General features: G+C 40.4%; 1 protein-coding gene across 1 annotated transcript in view; it reads right to left on the bottom strand.

The window, feature by feature from the left end:
- Positions 1-23,198, bottom strand: part of PRKN (parkin RBR E3 ubiquitin protein ligase) — a 766,947-nt gene that overhangs the window by 11,887 nt on the left and 731,862 nt on the right. Inside the window, exon 10 of the mRNA XM_086743743.1 lies at positions 7,241-7,327. Coding sequence (XP_086599869.1) covers positions 7,241-7,327 — 87 coding nt within the window. The remainder of the gene's footprint in view (positions 1-7,240; positions 7,328-23,198) is intronic.

The following is a 23,198-nucleotide window of genomic DNA, read 5'->3' as shown; positions in this document are numbered from 1 at the left end:
CAGCCCAAGTGAGCTGGGAGGTTTTTCAGGAACTACATGAGAAAAGGCTTCAGCAGAGTGTCAGGTGATGTGACAGGTTTTCCTGGATGTGTGTGCATACACAGCCATGTTTTTATGCTGCATCTGTGCAGCAAAAAGCATTGCTGGGAAGTGATCAAATGAGTCTGCTTCAGAGCTGACTGTTTGCTGGACCGAGTCAGGTTTGAGCCCAGAAACGAAGGTTAGGCCTGCAGTCAGGGCCCAGGTGGCACGTGCCGATGAGCAGGATCAGCTTTGGACCGACTCCGCTGAGGCACTGCTCTACACTTGGTTTGGTCTGATGGGTTCCTGAGCTGAGAGGGCTTCTGCATAAATGTTATACTGCCAGTGGCAGAAAAGTAAAGTTAGGACATAGATCCTGCATCATCTGCCTGACTACAATAAGGACTGAGTCCCAAATAACAGACAGCTGAGGTCTGATTTGAAGGTGGTAGGTTTGGGGATAGGCTTTTAGACTTAGGTGACCAAGATCTCCAGCCTAGGGTTACAGCTGGGACAGGCAGCATCCCACAGGTCTGGTGTGGAGCTGAAGTTTTACAGCACTAGCTATACACTTACACTGAAACAGATTGTTGATGGAGGTTTAGAACATGTAGCTTTGTGGCTCAGTAAAAACGCTGTTGCTGTTTCCTGTAAGAGGCCACAGCCTTTGTGCCAAGCCAGCATCACAGACCTCAGGACCCGTCAGGCTTTCTCTGGACTTGTCTTAGCCTGCCTAGAGATTTGGTTTTGCAAGTGACAGCAATTATGTAATGCACAGATGCCTATTACCTATTTTGGTTTTGTATAATTTTGTATAATTGCATGGTTCAGCAATGTTACACGTATTTTTGTAACTAATAGACAGCAATGACAAGTGTAGGTATTATGTGCAGAAAGAATTATCTCCAACCTTAGAAGAAAATGCCACGCAGAGGAGTAAAGGCATGGGATGATAGCAGAGGCCTTGAAAGCGCTGGCACAGGATGATATGGCTGGCACTACAAACAACTCTCCAGTGGTCAGTTACCCAAATGCAGCCTTGAGAGCCAGACGAAAACAGTTTTAGGGATAACAAAGAGAACAAAGACATAACTGACTTACGTAAAACACACTACAGACAGTAAATTTGGATGCAACTTCGACTTGCAGACCAGTGAAAGAGTATGTTAACAAACATAAAGGTGACTCCAAGCAGATCCTACAGTGAGGGGGAAAAAAGCCCACCAATATAGACATCATGCTCCTGGTACGGGACTCACAATGCCAGACCCTGTCCCAGAACAAAGCCATCGAGCTTAGGACTCAGATCGGCAGTGGAAGCTTAAACATAACACCAAAGAAATGTGTGTTATCAGAAAGTTCACATATCCATCATTTTAACTATATAGAATTTGAACAATAAATCTTAGTATTATTGTAAATGGACAATATAATAATTCTTTGATTATCTTGCTAAGACTTCAATAAGACTAACAATAAATTTTTTACTTTGCATATACAATGACCCTGGTCTGAAATTAGCACCTTTAGCAGGTAATAAGATTTTCAATGTAGCAAAATGGCAGAAATTCATACAACCTATTCTGTAACTTGTGTGCAAGAAATTATAACAATTTTAAGCCACACCAGCAAATAAAGATGTATGTTTAGTGGTGAATTTTGCTAGATTGCAGGAGCAGAGTTGATAGAACTATCTGAGCTGAAATTAAGACTTGGATTAAGACTAGATCTGGCCTGACACAATTTTAAGGAGCTTGGAGCAGAAGAGACCACTTGGCAAGCTTTAAGATTTCAGGTATGGTGGACATTTTATCTAGGCTGAGGTTTACAGCTGTTGCTGGGCAAGGGTTAATAGTGGAGTTTGTTCAAATGAGATGAACTGGATTTACATCTAGGTCCTATGAAGACTGCCAGACTCGGTTTGTGGGGTGGGTGATAAATTAGACATTGGATGTTCTTCAGGTTCAAGCCTTTGAATGCAGATGACTGGTGGAGATTCTGTACAGCTGCACTATAGAAATCTTGCTGCTTAATTTATTCTCTTGACTAAAGTCAGAGTCACAGCAGCCTCGGAAAAAGCGAACCTGCTAAAAAGCTGTTACCTTTTCGTAATCATAGACTCATTGGCTTGGCAGGACAAGATAATCCACAGCTAAAACCATCTTGGGAAAAGCTTGTCCATAGAACCATCTCTAAAACATACCTTTTTATAATCCATTTCATCCAGTTTATGTGTCTTTTTTTTTTTTCAAATATTTATGTCTCTGTCTGCACATTCTGTTCAGTTATTTACATTTGTACAGAGCTATTCTGTAAGTGTTTAAATTTAATATGTGGTCACATTTTATTGTCCAGTTGCTAGTGAGCAAGAATGTGCATTACTTATCCTGGTAAAAAGCGAAATATTTAGAAAGGTTTTGTGCTAAGAGAGCTAGGCTAATTTTAAGGTGGGGATTTACAGAGGAAGCTGGTTTATGGCTAGATTCCTGATCAGCATACACTGTATGTGGGTGAGGTTAAAAGGGGCCAGGAAGCTTGGTTTTGTGGTGTACATAGCAGGAACTGTGCGGTTATTTCTAAACCTAAATCTGGCTGGAGTCACCTTTATTGTGTCGCTGGTTCCATCAGGCACATTGTGCCTTTTAATTCATCAAACATGACTTCTCACCTCCCAGCCTTCAAATAGCTCCAGGAGGTGACAATGGTTTTAAAAGACAGCTTCTCAACTGAAGTTGCCACAGATACATTTTATTTTTCATGAAATTACATAACTTACATGCAAAGGTGGGAAATAATCAGTCCTGCACCAGTAAATGCTTAAGATGAGTTTTCAATGGCCCATCAGGGCTAAAAAGGACATTCCAGTAGAAAGAGGACATTTTATCCATTGCAATGGACCACGCAGTATCTGTGCATAGATGTGAAGGACTGTGATATACCAGTATTTAAAGCTAGGCTATTCTCCGCATGCCCGTTGCTGGATTTTATCTTTTCTACTCCAAACAGCAAGCAATGCCCTCTAACTTCCCACCTTTATAAGGTTCAACCCCCTTTATTTTGAACAGCCTTAAGCACCATGAGTGGCACCTGCTTTGTCCCTCTTGTGCTCTGCAGTTGCAGTTGCCCTCTTCTTTCCTGCTGCCAACTGACTCCATTCCCTCATCCCTGCTGCCCTCCATCCCTTCACAGTCCCACCAGCTCCGCTCCCTCATCTTGACCTCAGGCTTCCTCCTTACTCCTTCTGACATCTGGCCCAGCACAGGTGCCTTTCGCCACCACCATTTCTGCTTTCTGGACCCTCATAGCTGTCCCATGTCATCTCACAGGCTTATTCCCTTTTTTCTCTCTTCCTTCTCTTCATGGAGCTTTCACTCTATCTCTGAAAGGTCGGAGTCAAACATTAGCATCTCAACCTCTCGCTCCTGTCAACTCTTGGCTTTTACAGACACTTGAATGCCTCTGTATCAGGCTCTACCTCTCTTTTTGAGGTATCTCCTTTTCCAAGACTTCCCAGTGTGATGTCAGGCTCTGAAGGCACTGCCAGACCTTGCTGTCCCAGCCCAGATCCCTGGGATTCCCCTTACCCTGCCCACAGCCAGGACCCTATGTCATCCCCTGTCCCTGCGACTCCACAGCAGGGCCAGTCTCTGGCTCCTCGCAGCCCTGCCCTGCCCGGCCATGGGCCCTGCCAAGTCAGGCCCACCTGCAGGCCCACATACGGGCCTGTCCTCAGCCCATCTCCATCTCCAGGGACGTGCCAGATGCTGCCCTGACAGACCCATGGGGAGCCCCAGGGAGCAGATGGCCCTTGCAGTGCCCTGGCACAGGGACCATTAGAGAGTTGCTTTGAGTGGCACCACAGCTTTTCCCACTCTTTATGTTGCCATCAACTTCTGGCTACCCACTTCCTCCATAACAATGCTCCTTCTTTGGCTTTTCTTCCAGCTCTTTGCCATTCCTCTTGCTCCACTGTTTTAATCTCTGTCATGCTGACTTAGGCCTAAACCTGTCCGCAAGTGTTTCCTCTCATACTGGGAACATCAGGGACATGCAGTGTGGGAATAGAGAGTGCAGCACAGCTGTCTGATATTGAAGAATTTGAGCTATGTCCTTGAACACCACTTGCTCAATAACAAAAAACAGCAATTAGAACAAGATAAGTAAATACCTAAGGCAAAAATAGTAAAGACGACTAAAAATCTATAACCAATCCACATGAAGTTTAAGGCGCGTGAACAGTATATTACTACCAATTGAATTAGATGATTTAGCGCGTGCATTTCGCGTGTAACTTAGAAAAGATATAAAAGACTGAGGCTGACGGACAATAAAGGTCTCTGGTACACCATCCACGGAGTCCGTGTCCTTATTGCGACAATGCAGATATTTGCAGAAATGTGAAAACAACAGAAGGTCCTTTCACTACTGTAGCCACTAGAGGCTAAAATAAAACCTGCATTTTTCGAACAGAATTTTCCTGAGACCACATATCCTGCACTAGCTCCGGAGAGGAACAGTTTGGTGGCAGCGTGTCAGTTGACTCTGAGCGGCAGGAGTTGTGACAATAAGCTCTGTTTCTAAAATAACTTAAATGGAAAAGATGTGGACAGGAGTCAACCTGGATGAGCTGAAGCCGTACAAGACGACCCTTCGAGTATATTACTCCTACCTCCAAACAGATGGTCAAAGATCAAACAATCCTTCCCACTCCAAACAAGGGGCACAATGACAGCAAGTTAACTGTGACACACGGGGTTGTGCACCTAGCAGAGGAGGGCCAAACAGAACAAACAGGCTGAAAGCATAGGTGGATACATATTTCAATTATTTTTAGTGAGGGAAATGAAACAGTCCCACACACGCTTCTTTCCATATATGGCACATGAACGTTTTGTATCCCTTGCAGGGGAGTGTTGTACGCAAGACAGCTTTGTAGTGATGTTATTCGGAAGAAACCAACATCTCACCAGCACCTGGGCTTGCCGTGTTTTAACCACCCCTCAGTTTGCTCGCCTGGTTACAGAAAGCCAGGGAAAAAATTCCTTCAGTGGCACATCACCACCTTGTGGAAAAGTTCAATAAGTGCAGCTCTTTTAGTTTCTTAGAGGAAAAGAAGGCTGACCTAAGTCAGCTTAAGTTGGAGTCTAAATGAATTTTGGGTAGTCTATGGTCCTGTCTATAGTGGGGAACTGATTTGCACAGTTGCAAGAGTTATTCTCGTACTATTATTTAGCTATTCTGGAACAGCTCTCTGAGAGTACAGGATATTTTTTGTATTTTTCAGGAACAGCAAAAAGTGTTCACATACCATTGGAACAGTAAAAATAGTCAACTTTCCTAAATTAACAGGTCTAATTGGGTGCAATTCATGTGCTGAGATACTGAACCAGATGGACGAAGAGCTTCCATTGTCATCACGAGAAGCTAAGGCAAATATTTAAAATAAACCACTTCTTCCTATGGTATTCTGATTTTTCCTGGCATACCTTTATCTCTGCCCTAGAGCATGGAAATTACACAATCTCTAACTTCCACCAAGCCAACATTGTTGAACTCATCTGTAAGGTGTCATGATGACTTTCAGTACCCTAGGCAAAATCCTAGGCATAAATAGCTTAATGGATTTGCTAAATGGCTAATGGACAGGCTAAATGGCTTACTGTTCAGGTAGAGATGTATTCAAGTTCTAGCTCTGTTTAATTCAGATAAGGCATTGGGTCTTGGTCTCTTACTTTACCAGGCTATTGGATACTTTAAGTATCTCTCAATGTCTCTGTTATTTTATTTTTTACAAAAATGTGAATGGGAGCTGGAAGACTGTTTTAAGGCTACTGCAAACAAAAGGAAATTGTTCTTCATAGATGGTGTTAAGCTGCAAATCTCCTTGTATACATATGGCTTTAAAAAGTGGGGTTACACAAATTAATGGAATAAGAATTTGCTGATAGCTGCTAAACACAAAGTACCACATCTGAATCACAAATCACTGGAGGCTGGGAAAGTAGGTGGATTTTAGGTCTCATACAGATGTTTCAGGGCACCAAAAGTAGGTACTCTGACTAGGATATAGGCTGTTTAACTCTGTCTCAACAAGTGCTAATTCTTTTTATAAATTAGAAGAGCTTCATTAAGAAAGGTTAAAGAGAAGAATCTCTACAGAGGTCATAGCCTAGTGCAGTGTCTCTAAAGTATGGCAAATGAACTGTCAAGGTAGCACATGACAATGGTTTCCAGTAGGCCTCCAGCTCCCTCCCATGTCTCTACATTCAAAGAGTGAGGTCCCAAAAGCCAGCCTCAGACAGAGCCTGCCTGCCGGCGCTGACAGGAGCTGGGCATGCCTCGCTGAGAGCTGGCTGGACGCAAGTCCTCATCAGCACCTGCCCACAATCCACAGCACTGAACTCTGTAGGGGCTCAGAGTTTGAGTTTCCTCTTAGTGTCAAACATGCCAGACATCTGAATATCTGTTTTCCACTTCCTAGGACTGCACCCTGGGCATCAACCTGCGAGATATTTAGTGGGTATCTCTTCTGTTCTTTGCAGATTCTCTCTCTTTTTTGGGGGGGTTGGGTTTTTTTTTAGATTTGGGTTTGTTTGTTTGTTTTTTTTTTTAATTTGAAAGATTTAGTTATTTGCTATGGGGAGCAGGCAAACTTGAATCTCAAACAAAGAGAAATGCCAGGAAAGAAAAACTATTTCCTGTCCAGGTCTATAGCTATAATAGGTACAAAAATATAGAGCAGCCTAGAATAATTATCATCTAACAGCTTCCAGCCTAGGCAATCTATTATTTCTCTAAGTTAAAACATAAATTATCAATGCATTTTCTGTGTATGCTGTATAAAAACCCTGTTAGTCAGTCCAAACCCACAGGATTTCCTGACTGGTGCACTGAAAATAAGCTCAAAGGCAGCAAGACTACAGAAAGCCTTTCAAAAGTGTTCACATTGAATAGAGACAACCCCAAAAACCCATTGGGAAGGCCTTTCTTTATCAAGTAATGGCACAGCCCTGTGTGTTCCTGACAGAACTCAGCTACTCTATCAATCAAAGCGACTGAAATCCACTGCAAAGCCAATTCGGCAACTCCAATGGCTGGAGTAATTCAGCATGAACAGAATTGCTTTTACTTAGGATTATAATTAGGACCCATTTGACAAATGTCGCTCTAGCTAGGCCAGGGATAATGACCAGGATGTAATGAGTTGTGGGGTCCCTACCTTCTGGGCCATGGCTCCCTGCATGCTGAGGAGAGAGCTGCACTCCCCTTCATGGTATTCTTCTTTACATTCACGGCAGAACACAAACTGGAAAACAAACCAAAGCACACAAGTCATAAAGCCACATTAGGGATATAGACAGCAGGTTACAATCATGAAGAGTCATACAGCAGATGATCTCTTGCCCTTCTCATCCCATTAAATTCCCATAATCCTCCTAATTGTGCATCTTATTATACACTGATCATTAACACAACATTTTTGCTGTTATTATTATGCATTTCATTGGTGAAGTGACATAAATGCCATTATTAAAGATGAGATTTCGCTACAAGGTCCATTTAGGGACATAAAGTCATACTAGATACTTCTGGGTGTGTTTCTCCTACAGTGAAATCTGTTTATACAAGAAGGATGCTGGCTGAAACTGGCAGCTCAGCTTTATAGTGTTTGCTAATGGAAACAGTCTATTCATAGTTTAGAACCAAATGCATTCTGTATGGAAAAATATTGCTGACTTACTAGGGGATGATCACTTTATATAGGTCATATGAAATACCATTTTCTAGAAAATTATATCCTTGCAATAGACTTTTATAGAATGGTTTAAAAAAAATCCATAGAGAGAACGCAATGATAGCTTACTTAACATGAGTCTTAAGGGACAACTTCTAGACCCTTATTGGATTTCTAGCAATTCTTCTGGTTTCACCTGCCTTAAATTACATTGTTCTTTACATAAGGCATCTCTGAAAAGTAATGTCTTTTGCAGATGAGTAAAACAATTGTCCCTACCTCAGTCTGAGCTGCCTCTGCCACCTAAACTGGTTCATATGTATCAAGTCTGATGCCTTTTTTTTTTTTTAACTCTAAAATGAAGAGATCTGTCTTGACACATGTCAAAATCTCTGACCCATCAATGCTGCATTAAATTCCGTGTCCTTGCAGGTAAGAGGAAAAGTCAATAATGTAAAAGGGATCTCTCTTATGCTGTTTCAAAGCTATGCTGTCTTGATGCAACTCCAGACTCTGAAAGATCTCTCAGCGGTAAACCATTCTGACTGGCATTATAAGCAAGACTGATAAAACAGCCTTGATTTTTAGATACAGAGCTGCATTCACATGTAATGAATAAAGGATATCAGGAGGACATGACACTAGAACATTTGTCTGCCATGAATTCCAGCTTTTGCAATTTCATTTTCAACTCTTTCAAGCTGTATTGTCACTTTTCTAAGAAGCACTGCAAATCATATTTCATTGTCATGCTAAAGAAACTGCACTTTTATGAAAAGAAGCATTGTGCAAGTCCAAAAGGATTGATCTTGTTATTCGGAAAGTCAGGGAAATTTGCAGTGAAGGAGTGGAGTGAGTGTTCCAACTTCTAGAGATATCAAACCTAATCACTTCTTTGCTTTCTTTTCACTTCTCTCCACTACTTTGTCAATGATTTAAAATGTGTTATTTTACTTCGGCTAACACTGATTTGTTAATTCACTTGTGCTTGTTAGCAAAGAGCTTAACAAAGGAGGCACTCTCGCAAGGTATGTTGTATGAGAGGCTGCATTATTGTAATAAAGCACCATTTAAATACAACTTGCATGGCATTGGAGGTCAAAAGTTTCAGCCGTGTTGAATACTGCTCAAACATACAGAAAGGTACTCTCTGTCTGGATACATAATAAAGGATAACAAAGACTTGTTATCCCTTAACAATTAAGGTTATGGCTGGGTTTAACTGTATTCCCTACTGTGTCCCCCATTCTCTTTTTCCTTCATGACTTTATTTCCTTCTGAACACATGTGGCTGAAAACATTTGTCTGAAGGGGTTTTGTATACCCTTGCTTTATCGCTGCCTTATCGCACAACGCCTCAGCTTGCTTTCCTCACTCCAGTCTCTCTCACTTTTCGCATGCAAGTGCAATTTTAAACCTTTCATAAACATAGAAAAGGGGGAAATACTGGAGAAAGAGAAAAACCCCCAAGGCATATATTTTGCAAAGACATTCTGGTTGCCTCACAATGTCATTTATGTGGTGTTGCTGTTTATTATAATAATCAAATTCATAAACTCATGCCATATTATTTAAAGTCGTGAAGTACAATTTCTCATTATAAAGGCCACTTTTTGTACTTACATTTAAAATAAAAAATCCTCAGGACCAATGTAACCAATGTTTTCCCCATAGGCTTGCTGTACTGGAAACATGCACGCGTGTATAACTGGGCCTTTCACTAACAATTGTATATCCTGCAAGTAAGTCCGTGAGTGAGCCTGCCACATTCTTTTAATGAAACAAAGCCTGATTTTTTTTTTTTTTTTTGGTGAGATAGGATACTCTTTTCACATCTTATTAGATAATGGATGAGATGTAAAATCAGTTCTGTGGCAAAAGAACACCCCGGAGGCTGATCGGTTTGTCGGAATAAATAGGCATCTCCCTACAGAAATGCATTAAGCACTCTCTTTTTACGGCAAAGCATGCATCATAAAGAAAAGGCATGTCACTTACAACAAAGAGCAGTTTGTGATAGTTTTTATTCATTTTTTACATTCAAACATGAAAAATATAGTAAAGTTTCAGTAATAAAATACAGCAACTACAAAAGTGCTGTCAGTTAACGTGTATTTTGTGGCTTCATTAATATTAACACAGTTATTTTGCCCTTGGAAAGAAAAGGATTTAAGTTGTTGAGTCAGGATTTAACACTTTTGCATAAATTTAGTATTAGTAAATGTTTCAAATTACTATAAGTAGTGTAATGACTAATAATACACTTTCTTTCCCTTCATTTGCCAAAAAAAAAAAAGACTGGCAGGTTGCTGTGATAATATAAACAGCATATAAACTTTCTATGTCTTTGTGTATTTAGCACTTACTGTTGTTACCCTTGAAAGATTCTTCGGTTGGAAAACAACCAACACGAAGAATAAATCCCAAAGGTCCTAAACCTACCCTCTAGGTTTACGGATTAAAAAGAGGATTAGCAGGGAAATCCCCAAAGCACTTAAGGGATTTAGGCACTGGAAATTAATATAACCTGTGTGTGTGCTATTACAGGCTCCTGGATATCTATAAAAATGTATGAGAGAGGCCTAAGCAGAAATCCTGAATCCAAACGACCTCAGAATAGGAGGTATTAAAAACCTCAGCAGGAATCCAGATCTTGTTTTTTAAATCCTCCTATCTTTATGATCATTCAAACAAAAATCAGACCAAACTGCGGTCAGCTCTGTGGAATTCAAACGCCACAGATGAGATATGCAGTGCCAAGAGTGACGCTAAATAAAAACTTGAATGGTGAAACCAAGCTGTCATCTCAGTTATTCCTGACTGGCCCATTTATATAGCATTTCAAGTGTTTTAAGTTTGCAAGTGGGAGCAGAATGTAGCTCTTCTTTTGGATGAAAAGAAAATGAGTTTGTCATTTACATGCTATGCTGGTCTTTTTTTTTTTTGAAACAGTATTTTGCCATTTCCTTTTTCACAGCTTTCAAAGATCTGCTTTCCCTTGGATTAAGCACCACGGCTCTCATTCTCTCTCTTGCCTACTGCAAATACCTTTTCTTTGGTCTCTGATAATATCTCCCTATAGTGCTTATAAAATATTACTGTTAAAATTATCTTTCTTCCAACTTCAATACTCCCATTCTTGAATCCCTACACAAAGCTTCAAGTTTGAATTCCTTACTGTTATTTCAAAGTTACTCCTCTGCTCAGAAATTCCTTTTCTTTTTCACCCTTACCTCCTCCCAGAGGTGGTGTCTGCTCTGTGTCTACAGAGCAGAATGAAGGCAAGGTGGCAGTGAGGTAGTCATAGCCAAGGTTTAATCTGCGGCACTGTAAGTGCACTGCTAGGGACTGTGTGAGCTAACAACTCAGGCACAGACCCAGATTTATTACCAGGCTTCTGCAATTCATGTTGAAATATGGACTTCCATGTCTTCACTCCTAGCTAGAGTGTCACGTCTTCACTATTGGCTAGTCTGAAGACAGACTACATATGATACATGGTTTGGCCAAAGTGTATCCTCCAAAACATTCAGATCTACATTAAAGACATCAGATGAGGAAAGATGCACTCATACCTCTGGTACAGTGTTTTAGTGGCCCTTCAAAATCACTGTTAAAAATTGTATCTAATGTCTACTTTGACCCTTTCTGATTTCAGCTTCCAGCCATTCCTTTCTGCTTTGCATTTCTTTGCTAAAATAAAAAGTCTTTCAGTATCTCATATTTTCTTCCTGTGAAGGTACTTATGTACTGTGATCAAGATACTTCTGACTCTTCTTTAATCTAAACAGAGAAACTCTTAAGTTTCTCACTGGTTAAGCCATTCCTCCTCCCTCTCTCCCCCAGCCCCAGATCATATTCATGGCACTTTTCTGGGGACTGTCTTGTTTTTGTCAGTAATTATATTTGACTTATCTTTGTATCATAGCTCTGCTATGATACAAAGATCTTTATATTTACTTCTGGATCACTGTTGAGTATAGATTCATGACAGGTTTGCTGTCAGTCCCTGTTGAATGCTGCTAGCAATACCCTGCTACACACAGATTCTTCAGAAAACACGACTTTCTGTGATCTGCCAGTCCTTAGTCCACACTACAGCCCAGTGAGGCGTCCATGCTGCATCATCTGATAGTCATGAGACAATGCTGCTGCACAGACCCTAACCATGTCTGCTGGAACCCAACCCCCTAAGCCTTTTATTGACATATTATGCTGATGATTTCCTTATCAGAATACTCCGTAGTTTGAGGTCATACAAAAAATGAAATCAATTTTGTGCAATTACTTTTTCTTATCAAACTTGTAATCTCATCATAGAATGAAATAACTAACTTCTGATATCATCTGTTGTCATTGAGAATATATTGACTAGCCATCTTATAAAAATTGTTTTGTCTTCTCTGTTCTTTTACCTTTTGTCTTTGATCTTCCCCCCATTCAGAGCTGACTGTCTGGATCCTTCACTACAGATGGGAATCATGAAAATGAAAGCTACTGAATGACGGCAGGATCAACATCTCCATCACTACTGGAGCTTTCTGCCAACAGTGCAGAACTGGTGTGCTAGAGGTGCAAAGATTCCTCAAAACCATGACTATATGAACAATGAAAAACAACACAGATCTTCTCACCTGTCATTTAAAATGCAGGGCTTACAAGTTTTATCTTGCCCTCTCCGGCAAGCAAGTACTTCAAGTAATCAACCTTCAACACCTCTACCCTCTGTTTCCTCTAAAATAAAGCCCAAAACCAAACCAAGAGAGTACTACATTATAATTATAATTCATGCTAAGGATGAAATAAACCACAGCTGACAGGTGCTAATTTGATTATTTAATAAGCTGTCAGAAAATACACATTAAGTGCTATTGTACAGTGAGAAGGCTATAGTATATTCCAAAGAGAATATAAGGGAAACCAAGTAAAATCTAAGATACATATGGAACTAGATAGACTTATTTTTATGTCTGCAAAACCAGTTTGGCTATATATTACATGTCAAAGCAAAATAATGTAGCATTCTAAGATACTCGCATGGCTTTGATCACCACAGCATCAGAATATCTGGGAATTGTAAATAAACTTCTCTCACCGTACTCCTGTGAAGCAGCAAAGTGCTACTCTTTCTGTTTTAGTGACTGGAGTCTAATTCGTAGAAATCCTTGGCCACAGACCCCTAAAATTTGAGGATCTTAATTAAATTGATGTGGAAACCAAATGCCATTGCGGATCCACACCAAAGAGACTTGTCCAAGATCAGATAGCAGCACTCTAAGGGAGAAGATTTCTAGGTTTTAAACACTGGACTCCTCACTAATCATCTCAGATAATTCCTCAGAAGAACCACATCCTGGTTTCATAAGGTAAAAATTTAGCCTAGTAAAGAAAATAAGTAAATTATTTCCATGGAGGGTATTTTTTGGTAAATGAAAATATGATGGGGGAGTGCAAATAATAGTCACCAATCACACAGAAGCTCCCATGAGTTCTAAACAGCAGATGTTCATTTTATACAGCAAATATATAGTTGTTTGGTTTTCTATCAGACTAGAAGGATTTGTCAGCTAGGGGTTTTTGGTTTTTTGTTCGTTTGTCTGTTTTTTTTTTTTTACCTGGAGATTGTTTTATTAATAGAAGCACAAAACACTGGAAATGCAAAAAATCCCTTCTCTTCAACTGACAACATGATCAAACCTGGTCAAAAAAACCTCTTAAAAATTTAAAATATTATAAGGCTCTAAGTTTCAATCCTAAATGAGCTTTTGTAATCATACATTAGGCTGCTGTTTGGAGCAAGGATTTATACTGAAAATATGAGCATGCCTTAAGGGAAATCAAAGCATTCAGAAAGTGACACATAGAATGGCACTGCCCATAATACCGGAAATCATCGCTCTATAGTGTTTCTGTTTAGAAAAATATAGCTTCCAATTGCACTTTCCAAAGTACAATTTATAATGTTATAGTGAAGGATACACACCTACAGTTTTTTTTTAAGAAAAGCCCCCAGACCCCAAATTTCATTGGAAAAGGTTTTACCGTATATTCCATCTTTTGAGTCAGAGAGCAGTTGGATTCTTGGCTAGAGTTCAAGCCTCCATAAAGACAGACTAAACATTTTTTGCTTTGAAACTATGTACTTTGTTGCTTATTCCACCCAAAGTCAATTAAAAACACCCCCTATCCTTCCCCAAATGTCACAGTCCTTGTTGTACTACTACTGTGAACCACACATCTTGAGTATTGGATTGACTTTGCCTCTGGCACTTTGTTATATCCAGCACCAAGTGTGAGACTGTCATCCGCATGCCCTATCCTCTGGTATATCTTGTGCTTACAGCAAGAAACTTCAAAAGTAGAATATTTACCATCTGCAGTAGCTATGTTTACTTAGGCTTTGTGGCTTTGCCAATTGTCAGTTATAGAAAAACCTGCAAATAATAAAATGAAGATAAATGCCACAGTAGAAAAAGCATCCATTTTTAATGACACCGGTTTTATCAGATATAATGCTATTGCAAATCATTGTAGTACTTGCAGAGCAATTTTGGTCTTTTTCGCTGTAATAAAGTACACACATTTACTATGCATATTTTACCTAAAGTCAAACTTTTGTGAGAAGCATGACAATCTGTCAAAACATGGTGTCAAAAACATAGCTGCAGTCTCTGTGCTACTTTTGCAATCCAAGGGCAATTTGCTATCAATACTATAAGAGGCAATTTTCTATAAACATTAAAAGCTTTAAGTGTAGGATTGCATCAAAATGTCTTAGAGATTTAAATGTTTTTCTTTTGAATCTGAAAGTGAAAATCTCCCTCCTGACTTCTGCAAAACAACCCATGGGCTTGTTTCCTAAGATCTAAATGACGGCATGTACATCCCAAGGCTCTTCAGCAAGTGCTGATGAGTTTGTGTCTGCAGACAAACAGACTTTCCTGGAGCTTGCCTTACATCAGGTGGCATTAGCCTAAAAGAGGGATTGGTAAAATGGACAGCATAAGCTCAGAGAACCTGTCCCAGACCTCCCCAAATCTCGTTTGCCGATTTGTGTGGATGGGCAATGTTACTTCTTCTTTCCAGCCCCGTTCTGAACTGCCTTGTAGTCGAAGTGCTGCAAGGGATAGAACAGAAGACAGACGCCGAGAGGAACCCAGGCGCTTCTCTCAGATGAAACTACTTCAGGCCCCTGTGGAAGAAGGGATAACGCCCTTTCCAGATTCTTCTACCCCATATCTGCACACAAGGGTACTGCACAATCTTGTTCTTAGCGTGTTGGCTGGGATATGAGACTTACTAACCCATTCCAGAAAATAAGAATAAAAAGTCTATAGAGCAGAGTTAGCAACAAGATTATGTGGCATATTGAAAGTAGGAAAGCCTGTTATTTGTTGTGCTATTAAGAGTACATAATAGAGTCAGGTCTTGCTGTCACTGAAAAATCCCACCTGATAGCTGACTGCACAAGCAAACGTGAGTTCAAACACCGCAAAATTTTCAAAGCAGACCATAGTTTTGGTTGCCTGAACAGGCCTTGCTGGTCCTGGCAGAGTTGCACAGCTTTAACAGGGAGCAAAACAATACTGTGCCCTGCAGCACTGGGAAGGGATGCCCAGATTGATACCAACCAATCTATCTCTGGAAAAGGAAGCCAAACAAGCTTAAACAAAGTAGGCAGCTGCCTACAGCAGCAGGCTGCTAAACACAGCGAGACATTCATGTCCCCGTTACCTCACTTGTGCCAGAGCTGCAGACAGCAAGCAGAGAGAGCAAGGCTTCTAGCTTGTCATGCTACAGGGACTATGACAAGACCTCAGATGTTAAACATCACTACTTTGAGGAGCTCTTCCTAACCCCAGAAGTAGCTGCTGCCAGAGACTCTGATCTCTCCTTCAGGACCAGCTGTCACAGCCAGGCATCTTCCTCTCCTCTTAATTCCTGCGCACCCGCTTCTCCTCCCTGCCTTCTCATTTCTGCGCAGCAGTAGCCTAGCACCTTTCCTTCTCCTTCAGGTGGCAAAACTGAATTTTACTTGCAGCTTACACTGCTGAGAAGCTTTAAGGTAGCCCTGTTGGAAGTCTTAGGTTAGTCTGTAGGTTACTGACAGGTATAGTTGTTGTAGTTCAGCCCGGATCGGGACCAGACTACGCAGTCTCTCTCTCTCTCCCCCCACCCTCCAAGAGAACAGGGGGAGATGATATAAGAAAAACAGCTCGAGGTTTGAGATAAGGACAGGGAGAAAATCCTTAAAGTTACCGTTACAGGCAAAACAGACGTGACTTGGGGAAAACCATTTATTACTAAAACTAACAGGATAATGAGACAGAGAATGAGATAACCTCCCTCCACCCCTCCCTCTTCCCAAGCTTAACATTATCTCTACCACCTTCCTCCCAACCCCGAGCAGCACAGGGTGGGAAGAGGGAATGGGGGTCGCGGTCAGCTCATCACGCGTTGTTTTACGCCGCTGCTTCATCGTCGGGGAAAGAACTCCTCACATTCCTCCCCTGCTCCATTGTGGGGTCCCACCCATACGCCACAGTCCTTCGTGAATCTGCTCTGGCGTGGGTCATCTCTTCCACGGGTGCAGTCTCTCCAGAACGGCTGCCCCAGTGCAGGCCCTCCATGGGCCACAGCTGCCTTTAGGCATCCACCTCCCCTGGTGTGAGGTCCTTCATGGGCTCCAAGTGGATCTCTGCTCCTCCATGGACCTCCATGGGCTGCAGCTGGACAACCTGCTCCACCATGGTCGTCACCACAGGCTGCAGGGGAATCTTGGCCAGGAGCCGCATTACTCCTCCCCCTCCTTCTGAACTGACCTTGGCGTCTGCAGCCGTTCCTCTCACAAGAAAAGTTCTTCACAACAGGCTGGCAGACGCCTCTCAGAATCTTTTCACATCATCCATCTCATCTCCTCTCCACTTCTTGCAGCTGGCCTGGGCCGAGTTGGGCCCAGTTGGCTGCCTGGTGAGAGGCCAGAGGGTGAGGCCTGCAAGGCCCACAAGGCTTGTGCCTCCCCCTCTCTGCCCTTGCTCAGCTGCTTCACATCTTCCCTTTTTTTTTTTTTTTTCTGTTTTCCCCTTCTTAAATACGTTATCACAGAGACATTATCATGGAACATTCTGCTACCAATCGGCTCGGCCTTGGCCAGCAGTGGGTCTGCCCTAGGCCCGGCCGAGTCCACTGAACAAAGGGGAGCGACTTCTAGCAGTTTCCTACAGAAGCTGCCACCTTAGCCACCCCAACTAAACAAAACCACAACAACAGTGCATTTGGGACCTGCACTACTGTCTCTGCACGGTGCTGTGTTATGCTGGGTAGATGGTTCAGCACTGCTTGGAGCCAGCTTGAGGATGAAGAACTACAGAGACCCCTTACTTCACTGTGTCGTGCAGACATGACAAAGAAGTTTATTTCAGTATTAGGTTCTTGCTGGCACAACTGGGGAGAAAAAATAATTGTTTGTCAGCTTAATTCTGTTCCCATTTAGGTAAATTTAGTAAGTGGTACAAACACCTAACCACATCTATGTAGTGTGTAATTTTGAGCAATTTCATGCCTGGATGACTAACAAAATGCAAAGTGGATGCAGGTAAACTTAAGATTTCCATAATAAGTTACATAATATTTATCTGAGAAACACTGAAAAAAATCAGTATTACTGCAACTTTATAATTTAATGGAATATATTAGAAAATAAATGCAATGGATAAGGGGATTAGTAATTTATGAATATGAGGAACATTTTTTAAAGCAAAGATGCAAAATATATCTAAACTGTGATTTTAAAAAAACTTTTTGTAATCTAGTAGATATTATTTATATTTTGACTATCTCACAAAAGAATGTAGCATTCCACTTACAGCTTATAAAAAGAAAAGAAAAAGAGAACCAAACATCTAAATACATAATATATATAGGCATATATTAAAATATAAACTGTGTATCTCTCCCACTTACAGTAGTAAAAATATCCACTGTAACTCCAGTAGAACAATATAATATTTACCCTAGAGCAGATAACTTCAAAGCATGAGTTACATTGCAAAGAAAAAAAAAGCTAGTATTTCTGTTGTCACCACTAAAATGGATACAAAGAAGAATAAGAAGTACAATTTTATACACAAGGGAGCATTATTTTTAAGGAACTAGGATGCAAAGAGGGAAAATGAGATCTCGAGATGCCTTCAGAAAGCATGAGACAGAGCATTTTGTAACAAGTGTAACAGCATAATCTTTTGAAAATATTCTTCCTGCGGAAGAGGCGTCACTTCACATGTGTGATGTCAACAGCTGGGGTTTTTTTTTGCAACAAAGTAGTTGGAAGCTACATTAAAATATCACTTCTCGCAAGTTTAAAAAAGATGTTCTGTTGCTGAACGCATATATCACTTCACAAGGAATGTCATGAGGAATGAATTTTACTGCCTGTGGCTTTACCTCCTGCTCTAGCAGCTTTGGAGTTCAATTAATATGCCCTTAAACAGTATGACTAACCTATTTCCATACGATAATACTGCTGCTATGCACGCATGCCCTGGGCATTTGAGCATCTAGCTGCACATTTATATGTGCAAACAGACCTGGAAACGTGATGGATTCATTAACGAGGTTCTTGGACCACTGAACATGCAGGCTGGGAAGCTGATGAGTGTTAAGCAATTACCCAGTGCCTAATTCACACGGAATTGCAATAGAAATCAGGCTACTCACTTCCTTGATTTTTTTTTTTAATATCTCTAGCAGAACAACGGCACCCCACATATAAACTTTTATTCCATGCCATTCTGACTGTGTTCCTTTAACGTGCAAGCAGCACGTATTTTATTCATCTGGTTGCTGGAATTCATCTACATTAAAAAAAGCCCATCCCGCAATATTGAAAACTTTACAGAAGATGGCAGCAATGACACAGGAATCGACACAAGCGGGCTTTGCTAAGCTTTTGCAATTGAAACAGAATCTAAAAAAAAAATCCTAGTCAACAGCTAAGATCCAGTCCAGGGTTACTAACAGCTGATACATGCAAAACCAGTCCTGACAAGACAGTCTCGCAAAGAAGAAGCAGTATTCAGACGCACTGAAACATAAAAAGGAGCAAGGGGTGCTCCTTGTTTCTAGGGTATTGCATCTTGCTTCTCTTGAATCTGGTAACAGCTGAATCCCTGTAAAAAGAACATCCCTCTGAATATGACCATCTAGCAAATAAAATAGCATAAATAATGTATCTCGGATAACCATGGTGCTGTTTTAAGTGTTTTATTGGGTTCATACCATCTCCTATGTGTAGCACTTGCTTTTTATAACTATAAACACACATCTAGTCCATATGCTAGGGAGAACACAAGATAATGAACAGATTTCTGTAAGTCTCTGTTTTCTAAGGAAATGCCTAGCTTCTGCACAAGGGTCCAGCGAACATGCCTTTCGTTGTAGTGACCAGATTAAGCAAGGCATTAGGATATTTCTTGGAGATAAATATTTTTTTTTTCAGAGGGGGAGGGAAAGGCATGATCTTAAGTTTCTATTCTGCTTTTATTTTATGTTTATCTTATGAAAAAGTGAATCCTTTAACATTATGGAATAACTAATCTACAATCGTCAAATCCAGTCCATGTTCTCTTCAAAGACCAGCACCATATAGTTCAACTTGGTTTGAACCAAGTTGCTTGGTTCAAATTCTGAGTGTGAATAGTACTTTACTGCAAAAAAACCTCCTGCATTAGATGATTCTAATCAGAGGTGTTTCTAAGCCTGAATATTGACACTGAACAACACTGAGAAACTTTGGGCAAATTTAAAAAACAGATGAAAACTTGGTGTTAAGCCTCAGTCTAAAATTAGATGTAGCTAGGCCTTGGAACTCCACCAACTCCAAGCTCTGAAGGACGGATTTAGACTTAAGATCTGCAATTCCAAGTCATCTGAAAGGGGAATAAACTGAAATAAAAATTGTTTAGAAGAGAAGTGGGAAAGAAATTGCAAGAAGTTTTGAAACTCTTCATATCTGGTTCTCCTGAATGGGTCATCACCTTTGCAAAATGTTCTATAAATACTGCTGGAAGAAGTATTGGAATAATAGTGAAAATATCATGCTTCATCTTTTAAGGAAGAAAAGCAGGTGCTTCCTGAGAAACACAAGTCTGATCAAAAATCAGTGACAGCTGGGCTTATTCACGTCAGGAGTACCCTGTCACAAGCCAGAGCTCCCACTAAGCATCCCTCAATGTCTAGACCTTCATTTCAGTGCAAAGGCTAGTGGTGTGGTTTCAATTAATTTTCTTCTGAAACAAAAATGCTTTTTAATACTTACACAGTTTGTGCTAATTGTGTTCACAGAGTATATATCTAGTCAATAATGTGACTTCCTATCTGACCTTTCAAACTGATCCTTTTCTAGTTTGTTGATCCTAGACATTTTCTGTAAAGTAATTATACAAAATACCCTAAAAAAATGATCCCTGAAATGTGAACTCAGAATATTACCTGGTTTACAGGAAACGCAAACAAAATCCCAGATGTTCATCCTTTTCTCAGCACAGTCAGCAAAGCAGATGCAACCCTTAAATCCCAAGGAAACATGTATCTGCATATGCAGTGGTACAGAAGGACCACTCCGAGTTGCAACTTCTGCACAACAGATCTCTGTATAAAACCAGGTTATGCTTGACTAAAACACATCCATGAATCAGTCTTGGTTCAAAAGACCCACTTGCAAGAAGACAAATCAAACACAGTGCATCTGAGTACCAGTGCTGGCAGGAACAAAGGCTGCCTGACATCTCAGAAAAGCCTGGTCCAGTGCCTCCAAGTACCACTAGGATATCCCTGCGCCTACCAACATGTCTTGTTTTCATAAGAACTCTGAACTAGCACATCCTTTTTAAAGTTTCTGCAATTAATGACTGCACTGCAAATTATCTACTTTAGAATAAGCATGCATGGCTGATGAACGCCTCATTTATTTACTGCTTCTAAGACACCAGTGTGGTAGGGCTTATTGTTTGTTCTTAATAAGAAAGCGAGTTCAAGAATTCATCTTATGTGATAATGAGGTTGTGTCCTGATGATCTGATTGTATGTGAATTTTCTTGCTATCATGGCCAGATCCTGGGGTCATGGAAATGGGCATGACTCCATTTTCTCCAATGGAGCTACGTTACTTTACAGATACTCAGGATCAGGGCCTACCTGCCTGTTTCTGACACCTAGAATATTAATTCATATGGCTGTACGGCATCAAAAGTCACTAGAGAAGCATAGCACACACCTAAATATTTGTCGTTTGAAACATTCTGCTGCAATTACACTCCTCCTCCTGGGCCTCCCCTCTCTCATTACTCTTCCTATGCATGCCATCTAAATTAATTGTTTCTTTCAATTTCTTTGGCTATATTTACATCTTGACTCTCTTCATTGCATTCCTGAAACAAAATTAAAGTTCATCTCTGTCTTTTTTTTTTTAATCTTTTTTTCATACCTTAAAAAACCTATTGTCTTAAAAACAAGTGATCAAAATGTCTCTTCTGTTTTACTCCCTCTCTATCAACACCTTCACTTTTCTCTTGTTCATACCTGGAAGCATTACTCTCCTCACATTACTTCTGAACACAGAAAGAGCCTCACAATCACTTTAGAACTTAATAAAAGCAATAATACGCTTATAGCAATGCTAACAGTATCTCTACACCAGTACAAGTAAGAACTATACTACTGTCTAACACATGGAAGGTGCATCATCTCTTCCTCTCATCCCCTTCCCTGCTCTCAAAAGGCTCAGAAGCAGCCACACCTGGAAGCCTTCCAGCTATGAAGCCACATGACTTTGGAGTGCTCTTGGGGTAAGAACAAAAAGGTATGTGTTTGGAGATGTTCACCTTTTCTACCTCCCGAAATATCCTTAAGGCATTCTATGCAAATGAGTCAATGGTAAGTAGGGTAGCAGGAGCTAAATTCTGTATTCAGGACCTGCATAAAAAGCAGATAATTATTCAAAGGGGGGGGGGGGGGGAAGAAACTTTGCTTTTTTCTATATATTATTCAGATAAAACCGAGCCCGAGGAAATCATTAGTGTGTGTCTAATCCCTACTACTTGAGCATACATGCTGGTGGTTCTATTCTGTTGCTAATCATGATATTTTGGCCTTTTTGGGGGTTTTATTTTTGCATAAATGAAAGAAGAAGGAAACATACCAATGGGTCACTGTTAAAGAGAAATGTATAATTTAGCTTGAAATAATTATAATCTGGTGGAAAATGTAGTATTTTCTCTCTTTTCCCCTCAAAATTCAAATCCCTTTGCTACTGGGAATTTAATGCAAAGAAAAAAGGAAAATAGCCGCTGTTAGTGTATGACCCTACTGTATTTTTTGTTCTTCAGCTTCAAAGGCAACCTGGCAGCTCACACATACAACAAAGAAAGGTTACTTTTGCAAACTGTATTAAAAGCATTCAGCAATAATGGCCCCAAACCACTACAGCTCCCAGTTGTCTTATTGCAGTGTTTGGGGGCTATTACTGTAGCTTTTTATTAAATAAGGATCATTAGCAAACCTTATTTTGAGTCTGATGCTGTGTTACCTTTACGTAGTATGTTTACTGCAACTGCCTGCCACAACTGTGTGCCACAAGCTCCTTCTGACTTCAGTCTGATTTTTGGATACACAGGAGGTCAGAATTTTTCTATGAGCAGCAAAACAAAAAGAGGCAAAGCACTCCTGCTTGCACTGAAGTCACAAAATCACATTTGTCAAATAGAGATGGACTTTAATTTACCCCTGTAAGTTGTGATACGTGTTATTTTCCCACTGGAGAATCAAGTGTGCATCACTTTTCTCAGCTGCTAGATGCGAAAATTGTAGTTCATGAAAACCTGATAGGTATTAATGGGAAAAGGATACAATTTGACTTACAGTTCAAGTTATCTCTATTTTCCATTAACAGAAAGTGTTATGTTTTCAAATTAAAAATGGTCTCAAGCTGCAAAATTCAAGGTTTGTATCAACAATTTTTTTCGATCTCATGTTCAAGGAACAAGTTGGAAGTGAATCCTTAGGCTCAGCTCATTCTATATAGCCTCTGCGTGTGGACTCTAGCATTTGAGGAGTCAGTGTCTGGTTCCAGGAATTTGGTAAATGCTCATCACTTGTGAAGATAAGATTAGAAAGTCAGAATTAACAACTATTTGGTCTAGCTTGTCCACCATCCTGGATGCTTGAAGGAACTACCTAGCCATCTGCTTGGTACGCACACGCACACAAGCAGAATTACATGACAGCACCTTTTCTTGATGGAAGCTTCTAAAGGAAAATAATTTTACAAGATGCAAACCCATGATTTTTTGTATTTATAATAATGTACATGCCACCTGAACTAGCAATATGACAAGAGATAAAAGAAAGGAATTGCCCTTGAAGTCAAGGAATAATGCACACATTT

Source organism: Chlamydotis macqueenii, chromosome 3, assembly GCF_036417535.1.
Source record: "Chlamydotis macqueenii isolate bChlMac1 chromosome 3, bChlMac1.mat, whole genome shotgun sequence".
Classification (NCBI taxonomy): domain Eukaryota; kingdom Metazoa; phylum Chordata; class Aves; order Otidiformes; family Otididae; genus Chlamydotis; species Chlamydotis macqueenii.
The sequence above is the reverse complement of the archived record's forward strand: the minus strand, read 5'-3'. Positions and strand labels throughout refer to the sequence as shown.